Below are 23,318 nucleotides of genomic sequence, written 5' to 3' on the forward strand. Positions count from 1 at the left end.
CGGAAGAAAGCCAAACCTCAGCGGGATTCCCGACTCCACCGCCTACTCGCGCGCTGTGCATGCTGGGCCTTGTAGTATGTTTCCCGAGCTGTAGGGCTGGGTCGTAGGTCCGGAGTCGGCGGGCCCAGGATGTGAGCTCACAGCCGAGATTGCAGGCAGCCACAGGCCGGAGGCGGCACCGAGTCCGCTCGCCACTCGGCTGAGAGAAGGGGCGTCCTCGCGGACGGTGAGTACCAGACGTGTGGGTGCAGCGGGAAAGAGCAGACTCTGCCGGGTCCTGGGCAAAAGGCACAGGACGCCGCGCGGGATGGAGTTCAGGTCCTCTCTTGGAACCACGAATCTCAGTTTCTCAGAAGTGGAGGGGTGTGGCGGGAGAGCACCCTGTTGCACTGCCAGGAGAGAGGTGGGCTATCCCTTCATTTCCACAGGGGACCCTTTGGGTAAAGCCTAAGCGTCGCTCCCACGATTTCTGACCTTTCTAGCCAAAATCAGCCTTCCCACCCTCTCTCTGTCCATTGTGTCCGTCCTTCAGGACCCCAGATCTGCACTACCGCGATCGTTTGCCCTTTGTTCTGTTTTGCTCCCCTTGAGGTTCCCGTAGAGACACGTGTAGGTCCCTAGAGAAGTCCCGAGGGAAGAGCACTGAGGCTATCGGTGGAAACTTCATCCTCGCAGAAATTTCTTTCTAGGGCGTCACCTGCCACTGGACTCTTGGAACTCATTGGTCTGGTGGAATTTGATCTGACGTCACTCAGGACTCAAAAGTGGCTGCTTTGTGGGAAAAGAATAGATTAGCTCCGGATTTGATTTCTTCGGTCGGCAAGCCTAGTCATTGAGTTTCTTTGATTTGGTAGAGCGTGTATATATGTGCTTCCTTTGATTCCGGGGAAATAGGGATTGAACACAAAACATGTGAGGAACTTGCTAAAACTTGTTAAAGGGTTATTTTTGCTTTGAGGTAGGGCAATTGCTTACCATTCTAGCATGCTGGTGTCACTTATTGTTAGTCTTCTGGGGCTCATTTCATTCATATTCTACCAGAGAAGCAGATAAGTCACCAGAAGGATGTGCTACATCACACAGCACCACCCTAGTTCATCCCTGACAGCCCCACTCCCAATCCAGAGACATACCTGAATCTTTTCCCAAACAGTTTTAGTCTAACAAGCTGATGTGTGCTGAATACTTAACAGTGTGCCGTTCTCGTTTGACGAACAGCATCCTGGGTTTCACCTGGAAGGCATGAGGGGTAACAGGAATCCACTGAGTGTTCTGGCATTTAAAGAGGTCGATTCCACTTTGGGATTTTTGTTTCTGTCTCCAGCCTTGCTTCTGTGGTCCATGCCTTCATCATCTCTTGCCTGAACCACTACTTCCTCTGATCTCCCCCTTCCCCCTTCATGCACCTTTGCAGTCCTACACAGCATCAGGTAGTTCTTAGAAGCTAGAAATAAATCAGATCATACCACTTCCCTGCTTAAAGCCTTCCAGTCGCTTCCCAAAGTATATTTTAATTCACAGAAAACCCAGCTCTTTGTGGTCATGTAGTACTTGCTTTCCCCGGCTTTCCATCAGACTGCCTTCCTCCTTCTTCCTTAGCTGAACCTTAGCCACGATGTCACTACTGTTCCTAAAACTTGTTCCTTTTCGGCAGTTTGTATGTGTGGTAGCTTTGCCCGCGTGTTATGACTGGTACCCACAAAGACCAGAAGAGGGCTTCGGATCCTCTAGAACTGGAGTTAGAGACCACTGTGAGCTAGTGTATGAGTGCTGTGAATTGAACATCGGTATTCCGGGAGGCCGCCAGTGCTCTTAACTGCTGATCCATCTCTCCAGCTCCATAAAACTTGTTTCATTTTTAAAACTTTAAATGTACATGTGTGTGCCTGAGTGTATGCATGTGCATGTAGCTGGCAGCAAAGGCCGGAAGAGGGTGTCAGGTCCCCTGGAACAGGAGTTACAGGTTACTGTAAGCCTATTGATGTGGGTGCTGGGAACGGGCAGTACACGTCCTTGCCACTGAGCCATCCCTTCAGCCTCTAAACCTCGCTTCACATAGGAACTTTGCACTTGCTGTCTAGAGTATACTTTCAGGCCTTAGCTGAAATGCCATCCTCCCTTGGTCTCAAGCCTGATAATTCTCATGCCATTCTCGTATTCTCATTTACATCAGTCATCTGCTTCTTTGTTCCCTTGTTTATAGTCTGTCTTCTGGTTTGTATTTTGTTTTTGTTTGAGACATGGTTTCTCTACATAACCTTGGCAGCCCTGGACCGTCTAAGTACTAGGATTAAAAGCATGGACCATTATGCCCATCTTGTCTTCCACTATAGTGTGAGTTCCACGAGGACAGGAATATTCTTCTATATTTGTTCTTTTCTATTTCTAGTGCCTGACACAGTAAGAGCATAGTAAATGATAACTTTATTACTATTTTTAAAGTCTGGTTGGGCTGGGGATGTAGTGTTCCTTGAACTACCTGAAGCAAGGACACTGTCATTATATGGTTCCTACTGCTTAAGTAACAGTTACCAAATAGTTTTATTGTAAAGTGAATTAAATTAGATAAAATATATACCCAATGCCTAGAATATTCTCTGCTACATACTAAGCATGCAGTGAATTTAGCTATGATACTTTTTTCTTTGGTGAATGGATATCATTTTTTAGTTTATTTAAAAATTTTTTTAACTTTATGTGTATGGCTGTTTTGCTTGCATGCTATCTGTATACCATATGTGAAGTGCCCATAGAGGCCATAATTTGGCATCCGATCCCCTGGAACTGGTGTACGAGATGGTTGTGAACTGCTATGTGGGCCTGGAAATTGTACCCAGGTTCTCTGGAAGAGAAGAGCAGCTGGTGCTCATAACAGCTGATGAACCATCTTATCCGTGTGTGGTGGTTTTTTTTTTATTATTGCTTCTTTTTTGGTTTCTTGTTTGTTTGTTTGTTTTTGTTTGTTTGTTTGGTTGGTTGGTTGTTTTTTATTTTGGGGGTTTTTTGTGTTTGTTTGTTGGTTGTTTTTTTTTTTTTTTTTTTTTTTTTTTTTTTTTTTTTGAGCCAGGGTTTCTCTATGTAAGAGTCCTGGCTATCCTGGAACTTACTCTGTAGACCAGGCTGGCCTCGAACTCAGAGATCCGCCTGCCTCTGCCTCCCGAGTGCTGGGATTAAAGGCGTGCGCCACCACCACTGCCCAGCTTTCTTTTTGTTTTTTAAAGACGCAGATCCTACTATTTGGCCCAGGTCGGCTTCTGTCTCACTCTGTATTCAAGACAGGGCTTGGACTTGAAATCCTGAGTGCTTGCTGATATCACAGGTGTATACCTCTGTACCTCACAGTACATAATAATATTGGGGGCTTTGTTTGTTTTTAAGGCAGAGTCTCTTGTAACCCAGACTGGTCCCAAACTCTCAAGTTAGCTGAGAAACTCCTGGTCTTTCTGCCTCCTTTGGCCTATATCTGGATTACAGGCAAGGGCTATATTTAGTTTATATGCTGCTGGGAATCAAACCCAGAGCTAATACATGCTAGAAAAGCATACTACATTAAGCTACAACTTACTCTTTCTTTTTTTCCCTCGAGACCGAGTCTCTGTAGTTCAGACTGCCTCAGCCTTCCAAGTACTGATTTGTACATGTGAGCCACCACCCTTGGCCTGGTTAGCTATAGTTTGGATAAGGCAAAACATTATAGCCAGGGGTGTGGGCACACACATTTAATCCAAGCACTAGGGAGGCAGAGGCAGGTGGATCTCGGTGAGTTTGAGGTCAGCCTAGTTTACATATCGAGTTCTAGAGCAATCAGGTATATGATAGAGAGACCCTGCTTCAAAAAGCTGTCATTATAATACAATTATCTCAAATACCAAATCTGAGGATGCTCAGGTCCCTTACATTAAGAGTTGTTATATTTACATATAATCTATGCACATCCTCCTGAATTTCTTTTGTCATCTCTGGATTATTTAAAAATACCTAATACTATGTAAATGCATGAAGTATGATACACGTAGTTGTATCTATATGTATACAATTGGTTGTTACACTGGGAATGATAACCACAGTAAGTCTGTAACCTGTCCTGTTCTGTAAAGATGTAATTTTGTTTGTTGGAGGGTTTTGTTGTTTTTTGGTTGTTGTTTGTTTCGATATAAGGTCTCTTTGTAGTCCTGGCTGTCCTGAAACTCCCTCTATAGATCTGGCTGGTCTGGAACTCTCAGAGAGTCTCTTGTCTCTGCTGAGTTTTTTGGGTTTTTTGTTTGTTTGTTTTGGTTTTTTCCAGACAAGGTTTCTCTGTAGCTTTGGTGCCTGTCCTGGAACTAGCTCGTGTAGACTAGGCTGGTCTCTAGCTCACAGAGATCCGCCTACCTCTGCCTCCTGAGTGCTGGGATTAAAGGCATGTGCCACCATATCGATCTAGGACTCATTTTTTTTTTTAATTCAGAGTCTACGGATTTAGAATTTAGAATATAGGTCACAACAAAAACAGAATGCAAGCCTGAACAGAACAGAAGATGAACCAACTTTTCCTTTAATCATTTCTCTGATTGCTGAACTGTTAGTTTTTCTTTCCATATTCCTTGATCATTTTTAGGGTCATCATCATATCTGTTCTCCCCATTCTCGGTGGAAAGGAAAAGAAGAGAGATAGGGCTCTCAGGAAAAAACAACCAAGTAGTCATCCTGTGTCCTGCCTTGAAAAATGGTGACAATTACAGGAACTTGGGGCAAGGCTAATGCCAAGAAAGGGGAAGGTCAGGAAACCCCGTGGGAACTCAGGTAGCCCCTGCCAAGCTCCCTGGCTGGCTGCCTCCAGGGCTGACCCTCTCCAACCTCTTAGAACCACACTCGTGTTATTCCCAGATCCAGGCTTCCTTTAGCTGGTGCTAACCTGAGTCCTGGAGTGGGCTACTCCTGAGACAGGAAATGCATCCTGTCCCTCTGACTCTGGGGAAACTCCTAGGCTGGCTAGATTCCCAGTTGATTAGTCTGGAAGTCTGGAATCCTGGGAATATTGGTAAAACATTTTCTGGAGTCAGTATGGTGGATCCCAGGGTGACCTGTTCATCTGGCAGCCCAGAGCAGAGCTGAGCGTGGAGTTTATGTTCCCAGACCTGTGAGAGAGTGCTGAGAGCAGAGCAGCACGGGGTCGTTTCTGCTGTTGCCCAGTGCCCTAGTTTGCTTTCTGTTGCTGTGATAAAATGCTGTGACCAAAAGCAACTCGGGGAGGAAAGAGTTTATATTTTGCTTACAGATCCCAGGTCCCAGTTCTTCACTGAGGGAAGCTGGCGAAGGAACTGGTGACGGGAACTGAAGCAGAGCCCATAGAGGAATGCTGTTGGCTTGTCCAGCCTGCTTTCTTATACCACCCAGGACCACCTGCCCAGGGATGGCACTGCCCGCAGCATCAATTGTTAATCAAGAAATGCCCCCGCAGGCTTGCCTCCCGGCCAATGTGCTAAAGGCATTTTCTCAATTCAGGTTCTCTTCCCAAATGACTTTAGCTTGTGTCGACTTGACAACACAAACCAGCACACCCAGGAACTTGGCCTCTGCTCGGGAATGTATGGGCTTATCTAGATAGTAAACTGTGTCCGAGTCCCTCCTGCTGTCCCCTTGTGAGCGCTACCCTGCTGACTCCCGTGTTCTCTCTGCCTCTTACTTACAGCACTGAGAGAATGAGGTCCTGGCCTCTGTGGGCCACTCGTTCGTGACCACCTCCACCACGGCAGAGCCTTCCAAGCCTACCTCCTGCCGTGTGGTGATCTACCTGCAGCGGGAGATGTCAGGGGACACCTGTCTGTGCCCAGCCTCAGGGGCCAAGCCCAAGATAAGTGGCTTCAAGGGAGGCGGGCTGGGCAACAAGTACGTGCAGCTCAATGTGGGTGGCTCCCTGTACTACACCACAGTGCGGGCCCTCACCCGGCACGACACTATGCTCAAGGCCATGTTCAGTGGGCGCATGGAGGTGCTGACCGACAAAGAAGGTGAGACATGGTATCCGGGCATGCTGGGCAAGGGAGGGAAGGAAGGGGGCATCCTGAGGTGACATCAGGGCATGGCTTAAGCTCCATAGATCTAGAATCTGTATCTTTTCCTCTTCACTTCTTACAGGTCTTAATAGAGCTTCAGAATTCCTTGAAATTGTACATAGAATGCTGTATGTTCATATATCATCCAGAGGAAAAAAGACTATACTTAATATTTAATATTCAGGCTAGGTGTGGTGGCACACATTTGTAACCCTAGCACTTGGAGATGGGGACAGGAAGATGAGAAATTTGAAGCAAGCCTCCACTGCATAGCAAGTTTGAGGCCAGCCTAGGCTACATGAACCTGTCTAAAGGAGAAAAAAAAAAGTTATCCCCCAAATAGAATCCAGGAATGCTGGCACATGCTTGTAATCCCAGCACTCAGGAGGTAGAGACAAGTCAATCTCAAATCTGAGGCTAACCCAGACAGTTTAGCAAGACCCTCTTTCAAAAGCTGACACATGGGCCAGGCATGGTCAAACATGCCTTTAAATCCCAGCACTTGGGAGGCAGAGGCAAGTGGATGTCTGTGAGTTCGAGGCCAGCCTGGTCTATAAAGTGAGTTCCAGGACAGCTAAGGCCAAAAACAAAAGGCTGATACATGTGTATGTACCCAAATAAGTAAGATTATCATAAACACAGTAGAGCCTGGGCAGTGGGCAAAAGCAGAGACTGGTGGATTCTGTATTACCAGGGTGACCTGAGTACCCCCAAGCCTAGACATTCAGTCCTCCACTCTCAGGGGTGCATGAGTTCCTGGACTCGGAGTGGGAAAGAGCAGCACAGACCTGAGGCCTGGCGTCAGCGTGCATCCCTGGCCTGGGCTCTGCACTCTGCACTCTGATGGAGCTTCTTTCCTGGCTGCCTGCTGCCTCTCTCAGGTGGCCTCTCCTGCATCAGACACAGCTGGAGGCTAACAGTCATCCTTTTGGATCCCTCCACATTCCTAGGCTGGATCCTCATAGACAGATGTGGAAAGCATTTTGGCACCATCTTGAATTACCTCCGAGATGACACCATTACCCTCCCACAAAACCGACAAGAAATCCAGGAATTGATGGCTGAAGCAAAATATTACCTCATACAAGGGCTAGTGACTATGTGCCAGACCGCCCTGCAGGTAAACAAAGAGGTGGTTGGCTTAGCAGGTAGGGAGTCGTCTCTCTGGGGACATTAGGTTTGGCTCCTGGAAAGCTGTGTTGGGAATGAGGTTGATGAGTCCAAACTCAGAACAGCGGGTGCTGCCCAGGCCCAGCACACTGCTTGGCAGCACAAACAGGCTGTGCCTTTAGTTCGTTCGCTTAGCTAGCTAAGCTTGAGACTTGGCAGTGGGGATCTGCTTACTGGCTAGCAGTTACCTGTTACCAAAAACATCATCATCTGCCTGGTGCCTCCTCACCAGACACGGGGTGGCAGTGGCCAAAGGCCTGGGGAGGAGCCTCACTAGCGTAAGATCCTAAAGGCAGCTTTATGCTCTGTGTCACCAGGACAAGAAAGATTCCTACCAGCCTGTGTGCAACATCCCCATCATCACCTCCCTGAGAGAGGAGGACAGGCTCATCGAATCCTCCACAAAGGTAGTGGGCACTCTGTGGGCCTGGGTCTGGGGACACCAGGCTTCTGGCCCAGCCCTTACTCTCTCTTCCCTCACAGCCTGTGGTGAAGCTGCTGTACAACAGGAGCAATAACAAGTACTCATACACCAGGTATGGCAGGCATGGGGAGGGTGGCAGAAGCAGCTAGAAGGCTGAGCTGCCAGAGCCGATTCTGGGCAGTAGGCTCAAGGGACTTCACAGATTCCTGACACACACAACCTGGGCTGGGTTGAATCCACCTTTCCTAAGGGCAATGAACAGGCATAGGATGGAACTCGGGACAGAGACATTTGGGATTTGTTACATGGCCTGGTTGGAATGTAGATGATAAAACGTGAAACACGCCTGTAATGTGTCGTAACAGGAGCATGCCAGGGATTTCCATCCCTACTGTCTTAGTGGGTGGAAAGGGTTGCTAGGAAGTCATGAACTGAGTCCTGCTGAAGCCTGTGCTCCTGACCATGTCCACATGACAGGCCATGGTTAGGTAGACCCAGGCTCAGCTCTAGAGTCTCCTGGTCCCCCGTGGACACTGCATCACCCCCACAGCAAAAGGACTCTGACTACCAAGTAGCCGTGAGGGACCCTTTCTTCCAGGCTTCAGGAGGGGTCATCACTTCTTTGCCTCAGTGTTCTCTGCTGTAACTGAAAGCCAGTTCCACCCCTCTCTTTCCCTCACAGGCCCCAAGTCCTACAGGTTCCTCTCTGCCTCCCTGTTCCTCTGCCATGTCTTCATTTTAGCATGATGGGGGGGGGGGACTCAGAATGTTCAAAAGCCCTCCCTCGTGCTGGAACCTCATTTCAGGCTTGCTGGCCCTTGTGATTTTCCAGCAATTCTGATGATCACCTACTGAAAAACATTGAACTGTTTGACAAGCTGTCTCTGCGCTTCAATGGCCGCGTGCTCTTCATCAAGGACGTGATTGGTGATGAAATTTGCTGCTGGTCTTTCTATGGTCAGGGTCGCAAGCTGGCAGAGGTTTGCTGTACCTCCATCGTGTATGCCACAGAGAAGAAGCAGACCAAGGTATGGGCTTTCCTCTGCTAGGAGACAGATCCCACAGACTCCAGGGTGGAGAACTGCTCTTGCCTCAATGCACCTTTCCCACAGTAACAACTTTCCCAAACATGGTATGGTGATGCCAGGTAGGACAGGGCCAGAACAAAGGGGAGGGTCAAAAACTGTTACCAGCTCTGAGAAAGAAACCCACTGACCAGCAAGGAACTTTCTGGTGGCCTGGAAGGACCAGGTCTTTGAAGCTGTCACAACTCATCAAGTTGTAGTTCTGGTCCCACCACTTCTCAGTTGTCTGACTTTGTGAAGCCATTTCAACCACATCGGTCTGTTTTTCCTGCTTAGAGACGGGGATGAGTCTGAGTGTAGCCAGTACATGGCAAGGGTACAGCTCAGAAGCAGCAGCATGGTGAGGCTTTCCACCGCAGCCCTGCTCTAGCAGCCAGGCCAGCAGGGAGTTCCCGGTCAGCTGGCTCCTGAGCCCATGGATGGCATCACAGTGCCAGATGAACACAAGGCACCTTATGTTTCCTTTTCTTTTTGGAACAGGGTTAGTGAAGCTCAGGCTAGCGCTTGCTACATAACCTAAGTTAGCCACAAACACATGGCATTCCTCCTGCCACAGCCCCTAGGACTACAGGGTTACAGGTATGGTCCACTATAATCAGCTGTATGAATTACTTGGTAGGAATGATTTACAAAGACTCAGCTCCTTCTCCCTTTCTACAGAGGCTAGCAGGTGTCCTCCCTAGAGTATAGACTTGGAAACAGCTGGGTTTTACTGGGTGGAATACCAAGCAGATTATCTGGGAAGTAAAGGAAAAGAAGGGCTCAAGCATCCAGACCCAAGAACCTTAGCCCCGGACTGCCTCATCGCCTGAGGCTGAGCAGTCTGCTGAGGACTGTCTGGAGGGCGTGTGTGAGGTGGGAGTCTGGCAGTGGGTATGTATGAGGGCGACTTGACGTGCAGTGGAGTCAGTCGGGATTCAGGGCCTAAGTCACAGCAGAGGTGGCAGTGCCTGTCTTTTACCTAGGTGTCTCTTCCTTCGTCCGTGTACCCCTCTAACCCTCACACCCCAGCTATTAGACGGGCCCAGCTGGAGAGGAATGCACAGCAGCTCAGTGTGACAAGTTTGCTAGGATTGTGGGATCCTGATCTCTTCCCTCCACACTGGTCCTAGGGATGGGCTTGCTGAGCCAGAAAAGCAACAGAACTGCTTATCAGAGCTCCTTCTTCGTTCCTACATTTATTTGTGTGGGTGGGTGACAGACAGGACAGCCTGACTTCCAAGGCTTCGTGGAAGAGCAAGACTCCATCTTGTCCCCTTCTCCCTAGGTGGAATTCCCAGAGGCCCGAATCTATGAGGAGACACTCAATGTCCTACTCTATGAGACCCCTCGAGTCCCTGACAATTCCTTGCTGGAGGCCACAAGCCGGAGCCGCAGCCAGGCTTCCCCCAGTGAAGATGAAGATACCTTTGAACTGCGGGACCGTGTCCGCCGCATTCACGTCAAGCGCTATAGTACTTATGATGACCGGCAACTTGGCCACCAGTCTACTCATCGAGACTGAGACCCTTAGAAAGTCAGAGCATGAAGCCATGTCTGCTGTCCTGTGGAACACACTTCATTGGCCACCTATGCTGCTCCTGCTAGCTGGGAGCCTGTTCTAGCATGTAGCAGTGCCAGGCCCTGCTTGGTAGGTCAGGGAGCCTGGCAGAGGAGAGGCCACATTGTCTTACCTGGTCCTCCTCCCCCATCACTTCTAGATGCCACCCCACTTCCTGTCTGACAGGGAGCTACTTCTGCTCCAGGGCGAGGGCACTGACTTCCACCTCCTGCTGAGAACATTCCCTAGGCCTTTGGCAGAGTGCCCCTTTCCTCTACTGAAGAGTTCCTTCAGTTCCTCAGCTGAGGTCCATGGGAGCATCGCTGTTCTACAGGAAGGGAGGCTTCTGGTGCTGCAGGATTCAAGTTTGAACAGAAAGGGCAGCCTTCTTTTTTCCTAAGGTTTTAAACATAGGTATCACCTGAGTTTTTTGTTTGTTTTTAAATCTAGATGTTAACATGGTGGCCTTGCCTATAATGCCAGCTATGGAGAGGCTGAGGTAGCATAACAAGTTATAGGCTAGCAGCAAGACCCTGCCTCAATATAAAGATTTAAAGAGAGGGCTAGGGGCATAGCTTAGTGGTAGAATACTTACCTAGTATGAGTGAGGCCCTGGGTTCAATCCCCAGTACTGACACACTCACACAGAGCACCTAGGAAATGACTAGTTTCTAGTCTAGTGAGGGAGAACCTAGGACTAAACATTTGTTACCCCTGCAGGATGCCAGGACCCCACCTAAGCGGATATATACACACTACACTTTTTCAAGGCCCTAGGACCCATCCTTTTTGTTGTTCTTGTTATTGTCTTTTGTTTTTCTGAGACAGGTTTTCTGTGTAGCTTTGGAGCCTGTCCTGGAACTAGCTCTTGTAAACCAGGCTGGCCTTGAACCCACAGAGATCCGCCTGCCTCTGCCTCCTGAGTGCTGGGACTAAAGGTGTGTACCACCACCGCCCAGCTTCTAGGACCCATCTTTAAAGCACTTTGTAAATCGTCATTCAGGAGTATATTCTGCCTTGACCCAGAGCTTTTTCTGACACTAAATCCCCTCTTGCAGACTCTGAGGGAAGAGATAAAGAAGCAGTTAAGCAGGTGTGCTGGCAGATGCTATGATGCCAGCACTCAGAGGCTGAGGCAGGAGGATCATAAGTTGGAGAGCAGTCTGTGCAATGTAGTTAAAGTTCCAGGCTAGCCTGGGCTACAAAGAAAAGACTCGGTCTCAGGAAAAAAGTAAACTGACTAGCTCTGGCTTTGTCAACCTGACTGGCCAGCCCAAAGAATACCAGGAGGGGAAAGATGCCCAAGTTGAGGCTGTGGTTTTAATAGCACCCTATGGGAAAAGATACCTCACCCCCTGTGGGGTCACATCACTGACTCAGACCTAACACAATTGTTTAGTTTGGGTCTCATACTTGCATATGCTCAGCTCTAAGACATGCTGACCCCAGTCCATAAACCCAAAAGCTATGATGTAGGCCAGAAACATAAGCTGCAGCAGAAGGCCATGGAGCCATCAGCTAAAGACCACAAACTCTTGGAGCCCCATGCTGCCAGTAATGCCCACAGATTTGGCCCAGGTTTGGCCATGCCAGCTCCTAATGTCATATCCCAGTTTATGTTCTGGCTCTGGGTGGTGGTTCTAGTAACCAGGGTGACTTAAGCCTTTTGAAAGGCCTTTATTTCTTTTGGGTCACCTGACCATGGAGGTAGCAAGGTCTAGACTGGATGTGAACTATTCCTCTGGGCTTTGGTTTTCATCCCTTTGCTGGTCTTGGTCCTCTTAACTGGATTCTTTCCAGAGAAATGTTGTCACTGGAGGGAGCTGTTTGCAAGCCTGATAAAGTGTGGCCCTCAACAGTGCTCACAAGAAACACAGGTTGTCAACTCCATCCCTTGACCACTCTTATAATTGCCAAATGGCTGCACATAGCTCACCTATGGGCAAATGCCAGGCCCAGGGTTGGGCTCTCATAAGGCCCTGACCTGACATGATAGAGCAGGGGAAGTGTGACTTGGTAATCAGGCCTTTGATGTGTCTTGACTGTAGAAAGAGATTTGAGCTGTTCGGGTCAGGCGCCTGGTGACCAGCAGCTACTGGTCCTTCAGACTGCACTGGAAGGAAGATGACAATCCATTTTCTTTGGCCAAATTTAGGCTTTGGCTTTGAGGCTTTCCCACAGACTTTGGAATGTTGTAGCATGAGGCCACTGATCTATTTTCTCAGCTGTCCCCAAGAAGCCCTTGAACGTTCAGATTCCCGGCTCCCTGCTGCATATTTCTAGTTTGTTCCTTGACCTCCACATCCACTTTAGCCTCTACTTGGTGCTTTGAGATCCATATTCTCAGGTGTTCAGTGGTGTCTAGTCCTTGGGCCTAAGGAGGAACAGTAACAAGAGTCCAGGGCTGGGCATTCATCTTTTACTGAAAATATCTTGGTTTAAAGAAAACACACCGAAGTGATCGACCTTCTTTGCTTGGACTTTGTGGGATTTCCCACTCCTAGTCCTACAGTAGCTCTTAGCAGGATGAGTTTTTCTATCGGAAGCATCCCAGGGGGAGTAAATACAAAGTATGGATGAAGGTCAAACTGGGAGCTGTTAACAAACACCAAGCAGCTACTGGCTTTGCTGAACTGGGGTGGGTGTGGCTGGTCTGCCTGAAGAGTAGCACAGGTTCCATGAGAGAATGTGTCTTTTACTGCATACCTGCAATCCTTGATTGCTTACCCTAAGTGACAGAGGTAAACACTAACTTCTAATAAAAGTGTGTTACACTGCTATGGTGCTGAGTCATGTTTCCAGTGAGTAGAGCCTGGCCAGCTCACAGCTGTAGGCTCAGTTCTAGTAACCATTCCCTCCTGCTCCTTTGTCCCACAAACCCACACTCCCCCTGGTGGGAGAGTAAGAACAACATTCACAAGGACTCGAACTGAGATTTAATGCAAGAATGAAAGGACCTCTAACAGTGACTACAGGGGTGAAGGAATCCTGAGAACTGCTGCAAAGTGCAGCCCAGTTCTGCCTCCCGTTGATCTGACAGAAGCTCGGAAAGCAGCTTGGCTTGGTCACTGTCCATAACTTAAGCTGCTTTTTGGCTGAATTCCTGCACTTGTGGTCTGGATGCCTGACAGACTTTTGCTCAATGCTCAGAAGCTCACAGCTCCAAGAAACCTGACTGGTTTCGCCTCACCCTTATCCAGGTCTTGTGAAGCCAGAGGTGCTGGTGGCTAATCAGTGTTTACAGTCAGGCTACTGGAACCCTAAATGCTGGCCTCCTGGCCTCTTCTGTACTGGGCAGAGGGTAAAGAAGAGACTGAGAACTTAGTCCAGCACAGCCCACTGTCAGCCAGTGCTCCCAGGAGATGCCCAGCCTCTGAGGAAGTCACACTAGCAGAGGCTCCCTAGAAGAGACTTGAAAGCAACCAAAAGTTCCCAGAGGGCCAACAAGGGAGCCTGAGACCCTGGGGATAAAATGGCCAGCATGGCCAAGTGAGCACTGGTTTATTGACCACACCTCACATTCCAGACAACCTGTGACAACTGAACATAGTTCCCTGACAGTTTTGCTGGAACATGGTGTAGGCAGGGCCTGGGCAGGGGCCAACCTTGGAGGAGTCTTATGTGGGTCTTCCAATAAAAGTTATAATTCCCTCCAAAAAAAAATCCCCAAAGAGGCCCACTTGGCCCTAATAGGGAGAGATTTAGAGTTCTGCAGCAATTATGGGTTAAGAGCTGTTCTGAGGGCCCAACCTGAGCACTCAAGGACCTCAGCTGGCCTACCAGTGAAGGCCTGAGGGTGGTGTCTTCTCATCTTTATTGCTTTCCAAGGAGAAGGGTGGGATCCGGACATCAAAGTGGGAGCCATCAGGTCTCTCAAAACGAAATGTGCCCCTAAGGATTAGAGAAGCTGCTTTAGAGGGAGAAAGGGCTGAAATGAAAGCCCTCTTGATCCGTGTACACCCATGTCCTCTGATCCAGAGCCACAGCTGGATAAGAAAGATTGGGGTTGTCATCTGCCTAGCTCATGACAGGACAACCAAAGATCCAAGAGCCCCATGTGGCTACACACAAAAGCCCAGCTATTCAGATTCTGTCACTTGCATATGTACTATATGAGCAGCCCGCTTGTACTTGAGATTAAGGGGGGGAACCCAACTACAGTACAGTCCCAAGTCTTGGAGCCATTTCCTTAACCTAAAAATTGTAAGGAACTCATAGCCATAAAACCCAGACAGCAGTGAGTAACACCCATTTGTGCCCACCTCAGGACCTCACTCTGAACTGACCACAAGCTCGGCTTGCTCAGGGTTCTCCCAAGTGCTGTGATTACAGGTATACAACTACCACACCCAGCTCCAGCTCTCACGTCTCTAACTGGCAGCTGTCTGTGAAGCTGAGCAACATATACTCTAGAGAATACACTCACCACATGTGCCCACTGGAAGCTTGCAGGGAGACATGGCTGCTATACTGGAATGCAGGCTGCTCCTTGGATAACACTGGTTCCTTTAAGAATTCAGGTGAAATTGGTCAGACCAAGCCCCAGAAACACATTCCCTCCACTCTGGGGTTGCCAAATACTGACTGGATGCCTCCTTCTACCCAAGCAACCACAACAGCAGACACTCATACAATGACCATCTTTCAGTACTTCCTCCTACATTAAGGGCAGTGGCCTGAGCCTCTTATTCTATCTCTAGGAAAAACAAACTGGGGGCACTGAGGGAAGGATGTGAGTGAATGCAGGGAGAGATGTAGTTAGAGAGTCTGCTTAGCATCCTTCCCTCACACAAATTCAGGGCTTTAAAAGGCATGCCATCTGGGTATGATGTAGCTAGAGTGTTGGCCTAACATGCACAAAGCCCTCAGTTGACCTCAGGCATTGGAGTATGGTGGGAAGACTAATAAGACATGCTGCTCAAGAGTAAGTCCATGAGCTTTGGGGCCAGAAAGAGAGCCCAGCAGTTAAAGAACTCTTGTGGAGGACCAGGTTTCCAGAGGTATGTGTTTCAAGACAGGGATTCATGTATCCCAGGCAGGCAACGATGACCCTAAACTCCCCAAGTGCTAAGATTATAGGCACATAAAACCACGCTCAGTTAATGTAGTACTGGTAGTGCCGGGCAGGCACTCTACTAACTGAGCTACATCCCATGTCCCTTATTAATTAGCTTCTAAGTCTCACTCTTCGTCTGTAAAACAGGTTACAGACAAGCTACCCCACAGGGCTGTTGAAAGACTTTTAACCACAGAGAACCCAGGGTGTCACTCTGTCCATAACCAGAGAGGAAGAAAACATACCCGAAGTTTCCAGGGCTGCTAACAGGCCTAGCAGCTAGGCCATAGTGGCCCAATGATGCTCACCCTGCCCACGACCCCTCGTCCTCGAACTGTCTCCAAGGTGCCCGAGAGACTGAATATCCGCCAGTGCCGCTCCCGAAGCTGTACCACATCACTGTCCAAGTTCTCCAAGCGTATACAGTAGCGCCACTGTGAGGCAAACGGTAACCCTTAGCCCATCCATATTCCACAGAGAGTAAAAAGCAACAAAAGCTGACGCCTACTTTTACATCCACCCTGGCCAAGAGGCAAACACTGTGCCTCCACACCTCCCCCAGGCCCTTCCTGAGCTCTTGCCAAGGGAGACACTCACCCAATAGACGTGGGAATTCTGGGCTTCCTGGAGGGGAAAAGGGTTGAGGATGAGACTAAGTCTGTCCAATCAACACATCTCAAATGAAGTATCCCTGGAAGGCGGCAGAAACTGATCAAGCTGAGAATGTCTGGGAGCCAATGGCGAATGTGATAGAACTATGGTCAACAGCCTCCCGCATCCTTCCTGCTCTGCCCCCTCTCCAATCCTGTCAAAACCAACAGATTGGATGCCAAGAGAAATCCATTACAGGGCTCTGTTCTCACTAGCCTCCCTAACAACCCTGACCCCATCATTGCCACCTGAGCCCCTGTCATCCTCCTTCCAGCCCTCTTATGGCCATTCTTTGATGGATGCTGACACTCCTATGCCTGAGTCCTAATAGGCAGAAGTTTTCTGTATACTTGTATCTGCAGGCCTAGCTTGGAGTGAGGCAAGACATGGATCAATAAATATTCGGCTACTAAACACAAAGTGTGATAATCAGCCCACATTAGTTTAGGCAAGTATATGTATAGATATTTTTCACAAAAAAGAGTCCCTCTACCAGAAGGGAGAATGAGGAGATGACTTGGAGGACTACTTCCTGGTCTATGGGTTTTCTGCTCTAAGTCATGGTGTTGGCCATTATCAAGAGGTTACTCAACCACACGGCACACATGAGCACTTGACAGCAGAACCACAAGCAGGGTTTGGGGTCAGATACACTCCCACCCCCACCCCAACAGGCACATCAGGGAATCACACAGAAGCTGGGGCCTAGCCTGGCAGGAAGAAGCCCAGGCTAGCACATACCCTCATGCCCATATAGAAAGGGATGACAGTGACGCGGATGTTCTCGGTTGTTTCCCGGTGCACATCAGAGAGCTCTAGCCAGGGGTGATTCTTCTCTTGCCAGGCCCGTAGTGTTTCTCGAGCCACAAAAGGGGGTGCTAGAAGAGACAACAGGTTAGTGCAGACCAGAGTCCTAGACACAGCACTCGCTCTCCAACTGTCTCCCAGAAACCCCTTCCCAGTTACGCCCAAAGGAACGAGACAACACATACAGCAAAAGCAAGACTGGAAGAAGGGCCGGGTGGTGGTGGCGCACACCTTTAATCTTGGGTCTGGCCGGTTAGCTCAGTTGGTTAGAGCATGGTGCTAATAATCCCAGCACTTGGGAGGCAGAGGCAGGTGGATCTCTGTAAATTCGAGGCCAACCTGGACTACAAGAGCTAGTTCCAGGACAGGCTCCAAAGCGACAGAGAAACCCTGTCTCAAAAAAAAAAAAAGACAGGAAGAAGGTGCAGAGCTGCTACTGAGATTATGTCCTGAGGGGCGTGATGCCATGGGCCCTGGTTTTCAGACCTCTAGGTGCTATTACCTAGCAATTGTGAACTGCTTCTCATCACCAGCCTGTTTCTACTAGTGTAAGGAAACAGTAGCCACCAAGCACAGAGGAGAGGAGAGGAGAAATTGAGAAGGGATATGGGACTAGATCTAGCTGCCAGTTATTTCTGATACTCTGCTTGAAGAAAGGGCCCTCCCTTCCTGACTTCCTTCCTAAGCAATTACCTTTTGTCTGGTCATAGAGAAGAAATCTTTCAAAGAGCTCATGTTGGATGGGAACCTGATCCGTGGAGGTGTAGGGGAGGATGTCTTCATGGCTGACATAGTCCAAGCCTGGCACAGAAAGGCAGAGTTGGTAAGACTCAGAGTGGAGGAATGAGACAGAGAGGAAATACTTCTGGCCTTGCCCAAGCTGGCACCACAGCTCTCGGTACCAGGATCCCTCCCTGCAGATGACAGGACATCAGATCCTGCTCCCTGGGACACACCAGACCCCTGCTCCTCAGGCACCATTTGCATGATAACTCCTCACCTGGGATGGCATAGAGGGCCCGGCTGTCATCGTGGTTAGCCAAGAAGGTCACAGCTTCTGTCTGAGATCTCTGAGACTAAAGCAGAAGGTGATGCAAAGGTTTCTTGGCCACTACCCAGCTTTGTGGCCTTGAGGCCCAGAGCTGATCTGAGCTCTGTCTGAGCCCTCTTTGTCCCTAATCGAGTGAAAACGTCTCCCACGGAGAGGACCCCAGGCCCAGGCACTTGCTGACTTACTATGTGTGGGCAGTCGCGGGCGTCAATCAGCACCTGATAGTAAGTGTGTGTCTTGCCTTTTACCTCCTTCGAGCCATGGCCAGCAGGGTTCTCTGCTCTGTGGGGTAGAAGATGCCCATATCACCACAGAGAAGTGGAAGCTGTACCTGGCTCAGCTAACCACCTCCTCTCCTAAATGGACTGGTTCATGACCGGAAAGGGCCTTGGCACAGGTCAGGTTAGCATCTGCTCAACACCACCTCCAGCTAGCCTCTCCCCAGTGAGAGCAAACAATGGACCCCACTGGGCCCAAGCAGTTACCACTCTCCGAGCACCTCCTACAAGAGGGTCATTACAAAAGAATCCAATTGCTACCTGAGTCCCCAAGGGCACAAGGACCCTGTGCTTCTCCCACCCCAGGGTACTCTAGCACCATTCAGTGGCACTTCCTTCTTTTTTTAATGTATCCTACACCCTCTTTTGGCCTCCAGGAGTACTGCATGCATGTGGTGCACAGACATGCATATAGGCAGAACACTCATACATTATATAAAAATAAAATCTTGCTGAGCAGTGGTGGTACACACCTTTAAAGTACTTGGAAGGCAGAGGCAGGCTGATCTCTGTGAATTCAAGGCCAGCCTGTTCTACACAGAAAGTTCCAGGACAACCAGAGCTACACAGAGCAACCCTGTCTCAAAAACCAAAAAATAAACAAACAAATAAGTAATAAAAAAAGAGCAGTAGGAGCCCATTTAGGGAGGCCGAAAGAGACCCTACATAATTAGTATTAGGCACTTTTTTATCCATGGTTATGAGTGCCAGAAAAATACTCTGGAGTTATTTATTTTGTCTGCTTTTTGAAACAGGGTCTCTCTATATAGCCCCAGCAGTCCTGGAACTCACCAGGTAGACCAGGCTGGCCTTGAACTCACAGAGATCCTCCCGCATCTGCCTCCTGAGAGCTGGAATTAAAAGTGTGCACTACCATGTCTGGTTGGGATTGTTGTTTTTGTTATTTAAAACAGGATTTCTCTGTGTAGGCCTGGCTATCCTGGAACTTACTTTACTATGGTCTCAAACTCGGAGAGCCACTTGCCTCTGCCTCCTGAGTGCTGGGATTAAAGGCATGCGTCACCACCAAGCAGCCATGGTTGGGATTATTTCTAAAGCCCAAGAGGATGCTGTTTTCCCCCTGAAGCCCCAACTGAGTCTGTCTGCCATAAGTCAGGCCACCCAAAGACACCATAAGACATGACAGGGAAACTTACTTTTCTGGAGCTGCAGAAGCCACATCCCGGTCATACAGTCTGGCCTGCCAGGGAAACAGGACAACCCCTCGGTAGCCAAAAACACTATGAAGGAACAGCTGGAAGGAAAAAGAGAGCTCACTGAGCCTGTAGTCCAGCAAATCCATCCAGGTGGGACCTAACCATGAAGTAGTATGGGTGCAGGCAACTGTAGCACAATCTTGCCAGCTTTCCCCACAAACTCTGCACTTAACCTAAACTGCAATATGCTCATGCCTCATCACTGGGTGACCCCACTCACCTTTGGCCTTTAGGGAACTTTCCTTGACCCTCCTCTTAGTCCAGTATATAGTCACTGGCTCTATTTCTTTGTCTTTTTTAAAGAATTATTTTATGCCGGGCGGTGGTGGCGCACACCTTTAATCCCAGCACTCAGGAGGCAGAGGCAAGCGGATCTCTGAGTTCGAGACCAGCCTGGTCTACAAGAGCTAGTTCCAGGACAGGCTCTAAAGCCACAGAGAAACCCTGTCTCAAAAAACCAAAANCTCTAAAGCCACAGAGAAACCCTGTCTCAAAAAACCAAAAAAAAAAAAAAAAAAAAAAAAAGATTTATTTTACTTTTAATTGTGTGTATATATCAGTATGTGGGTACGTGCATGTGAGTGCAGGGACCCAAGGAAGTCAGACATTGAATCCCCTGGAGCAGGAACTGTAGGCAGGTCCTCTGGAAAAACAGCAAGCACTCTTACCCACTAGACTATCTCTCCAGCCCCTACTGACCATATCTCTGTCACTGTCCTGGAGCTGTGAACTCCAGGACAGAAAGAACACTAAAGCTTAACACCTGGTCAGTTTTAGGCATACAGATAAATAAATAGCTTCCATTACTTACAATGGCCTTTTGCTTCAGAGGGTTTTGAATTTTTGTATGCCAGTCTGGCCTCAATCTTGCTAGGTAGCTAAGAATGACCTCAAAGTCCTGATCCTCCCACCTCCGCATCCCAAGTGTCAGGCTCACAGGAGCAGGCCACCACATTCAGTCTGTGCTGTAGGAGAATGGAAACCAAGGCTTCAAGCCAGCCAGGCACTCTAAACTAAACAACATCCCTAGCCTGATTTGTATTTTATTTTTAATATTTTTTTATTTATGCATTGATGTTTTGCCTCATGTATATCTGTATGAGAGTGTCAGATACCCTGGAATTGGTATTATAGGCAGTGGTAAGCTGCCATGTGGATGCCGGGAATTGAACCCAGGTCCTCTGGAAAAACATCCAGTGCTTTTAACTGCTGGGCCATCTCTCCAGGCCTTGAGCCATCTCTCCAGGCCCCTGATTATATTTTTAACAAGGAACCTTTTAAATAAGAGTTGTTATTATTACTTTGGGAAGGTGTAAATGTACAAGTGCCATGGTGTGTGGAATGACTTTGTGGAATCAGTTCTCTCCGCCACTTTCACTTCCAGGCTTCCTCAGCAAGTGCCTTTACCACTGCGCCATATCACTGGACTCTTGCTGACCTCAAAATTGAAGCATTCTTTCTGCCCTGCTTCTGGAGCAATGGGATGAGATGCTACTGTGCACCTATCTCCAGACACCTCCTCTTTAAAAAGCTTGTGATTCTAATGCACACAAGGTGTGCACATGCACCAACACCCAGGCACACTAAATAAACAAACGTGAAAGATCTTTGGGTCAGTTCACTGGGTAAAGACAACTGCCACCAAACCTAATGACCTGAGTCTGATCAGAGCCCCAAATGGTGGGAGGAAAGAACCACTCTCCACAAGCTGTCCTTGGATCTCCAGGCATGGGCGCGTGCTCGCTCTCTCTCACGCACATTAAGTCAACGTAAAAACTTTTTTTAAATTTGTGATTCTGAGCTGAGCATGGTTTCATACATCTATAACCCTAGAATTCTGTAAATTAAGGAAATAAGATTACAAGTTCAAGGTCAGCCAGGATTAGAGAATGAATTCCAGGCTAAACAAAACTATATAGAAGACCCTGCCTCAAAACAAAACCAAGACTTATGAACTTGGTCTACCACCAAACATGAAGACGGATAGAAGCTTGAGGGTTCAGCTCAGCGATACAGCATCTGTCTCTAGCACTATGGGGAAGGAGATGTGGAATGAGAAGAAAAAAATAGCACTGAAATTCAGTACTGTGGCCAAATATGGCTCCATTTAGAAACAGAATAGTCCATGAAAACGAGAGCTGACCCAGCACATACCTACCTGCCCAGTCTCATATTTTCCGTTCTGTTTTGGCACCTCAAACACACCAACTGTCTCCAACACCTTGCCCTCTGCACGGTTTCTGGTTGGTAAGGAAAAGAATAAGCAAATGAAATGCTAAGAAGGTAACAGTTCTTCCTCATCAGGAGAAACAAAACAAACAAATAAAAAACCCTCGCATACTAAGGAGCCGGCGTTCGGCGTTTGGAGGGGCCAGGGCAATGATAGCAGAGAAGGCCAAGAATGCTGCCTTTCCTCCTCTAAGACTCAGCCATAGGCCTCTACTTGGTGAAGACTTCCTAGTCTCCCAGTGTCAGATCTAACTACTCCAAATTTACTTTCTGTCTTCACTTAGCATGCCCAAGGTCATGCCTGCACACCCTGTTTAAATGTACATCTTCACCCACCCCACCCCACCTCCCACAGCATTTTAACTGTCCTTCCAGTTCTGCACTTCAGTCACTGGTGTCTTCGCCTTGAGTCCATGGGAGACTATTTGTTCCGAGAGCAAAGCCTGGAGCGTAAGAAGTGCTCACAAAGGCGGTTGTTCTGAGGCAAACAGTTCTCTTTCTGCTCTTACCCAGTCCTCCTTGCAGTGCACTCAATAAACCTGTCATTCGCTACTCTGAAAAACTGTTCTGAACGAATATGGTTCCCCACGTCTGTAATCTCAGGGCTCTTGAGGCTGAGGCTGGAGGATCACAAGTTCTGGGCCAATCTGGGTACACAGCATGACTGTCCCAATTCTACACATCCATCTACCCTCTAAACTGTAACCATCTTTCCGCTGACCTCAGGACTTAACATCTCTAGATTGCCCAAGGTACAGCATACAGCACACTTACTACTGCAGTCTCTCGACATAGTGCCCCTCCCCCCAGAATTATTTAAGTCTTAAATATAGCAAATACCTCCCTCAGCCACTATCGGGTTAGTTCCATCTTTTTAAATAGGACTAATTTTTCTGTGGGCCCATCAAAGCACTGTGATTTTATTTTGGAAATGTTGACTTCATACCCAACTCCATCTGTCCTGCCTGGTCCCTAAAAGGCTTTGTTTACACCTTTCCCAAGCCTCGAATCCTCTTTCCCAAGTCACGGGTGGGCAAAATCAAGTTTCCCCAAGGTCACACGGAAACCTAGGTACCCACAAAGGTAGACACTTAAATCTACTTGTTTCCCACGTAATAGCATCTTTTTGAGAGAAGCCATGAGCCAATAAGGACTGGGGATCAAAGTCAAATCCCTGTAGTTGCATTAAATGGCAGCCCAATAAAGGTGCTGCAGACCCCAGCAAGGGAGGCAGGGTTCGCTGAAGAAGCGTTACTCGTTCTCCCTCAGAGTGCCCTGCACGCCAGGGCCCTGGGCCATGCTCCCTTCTCTGCTCCTGGCACACGTCCCAAGCAGCGCATGTCGGCTCCCTGCTCGGAATCCTTCCTCTGTTGACACTCGGCTGCCCACAGACAGTCGGGCCTTCTGGTCTCCTTAGTGGCTAGGAAAATGCTCCCCAAATTCTGGGCCCGGCTCCCTGGTCCCCTGGCTCCGTCCCTCACCGGGACGACAGATGCCTTCGCGTCGTCGCTGAGGCCACCGGCGGAAGGACCCCTGCTCCACCGACCGCACACAGCGGCCTCGACCCTCGGGCCGTGGCTAGCGATCGAGACCACCAGCGGCTGCCCACGGCCAGGGCCCGTCGGGCCACACAGCCTGCCATGTCCCGCCCGAGCGCCCGCTCGGCTGCTGACACAGGGCCCGACCCGCGGCGGGGCGGCGTCCCCCCCCCCGCCCCAGACTGCCCCGCGCCGAAGCCCCGCCCCTTGGCCCTCGGGCCCGCCCCCCACGCGGCC

The 23,318-nt window shown here is 49.0% G+C and overlaps 2 protein-coding genes across 2 annotated transcripts; one reads left to right on the plus strand and one right to left on the minus strand.

Annotated features, from left to right (window-relative positions):
* Positions 1–68: 68 nt before the first annotated feature.
* Tnfaip1 (TNF alpha induced protein 1) lies at positions 69–13,944 on the plus strand. The gene is made up of 7 exons (XM_050128624.1): positions 69–226; positions 5,672–5,990; positions 6,986–7,155; positions 7,523–7,612; positions 7,689–7,741; positions 8,462–8,657; positions 9,982–13,944. The coding sequence occupies exons 2-7, from the start codon at positions 5,786–5,788 to the stop codon at positions 10,216–10,218; spliced, it is 951 nt and encodes a 316-aa protein (XP_049984581.1). The 5' UTR covers positions 69–226; positions 5,672–5,785; the 3' UTR covers positions 10,219–13,944.
* On the minus strand, positions 13,176–23,249 carry Poldip2 (DNA polymerase delta interacting protein 2). The gene is made up of 11 exons (XM_050128623.1): positions 23,025–23,249; positions 21,473–21,554; positions 19,255–19,352; positions 18,005–18,101; positions 17,769–17,844; positions 17,462–17,569; positions 16,703–16,839; positions 15,908–15,934; positions 15,619–15,744; positions 14,681–14,760; positions 13,176–14,145 (listed from the first exon to the last, which is right to left on the minus strand). Exons 1-11 carry the CDS (start codon positions 23,183–23,185, stop codon positions 14,031–14,033), a joined length of 1,107 nt encoding a protein of 368 aa, XP_049984580.1. The 5' UTR covers positions 23,186–23,249; the 3' UTR covers positions 13,176–14,030.
* Positions 23,250–23,318: the final 69 nt, after the last annotated feature.

Source organism: Alexandromys fortis, unplaced genomic scaffold (genome assembly GCF_014885135.2).
Source record: "Alexandromys fortis isolate MF-2015 unplaced genomic scaffold, M_Fortis_MF-2015_v1.1 scaffold_80, whole genome shotgun sequence".
NCBI lineage: Eukaryota > Metazoa > Chordata > Mammalia > Rodentia > Cricetidae > Alexandromys > Alexandromys fortis.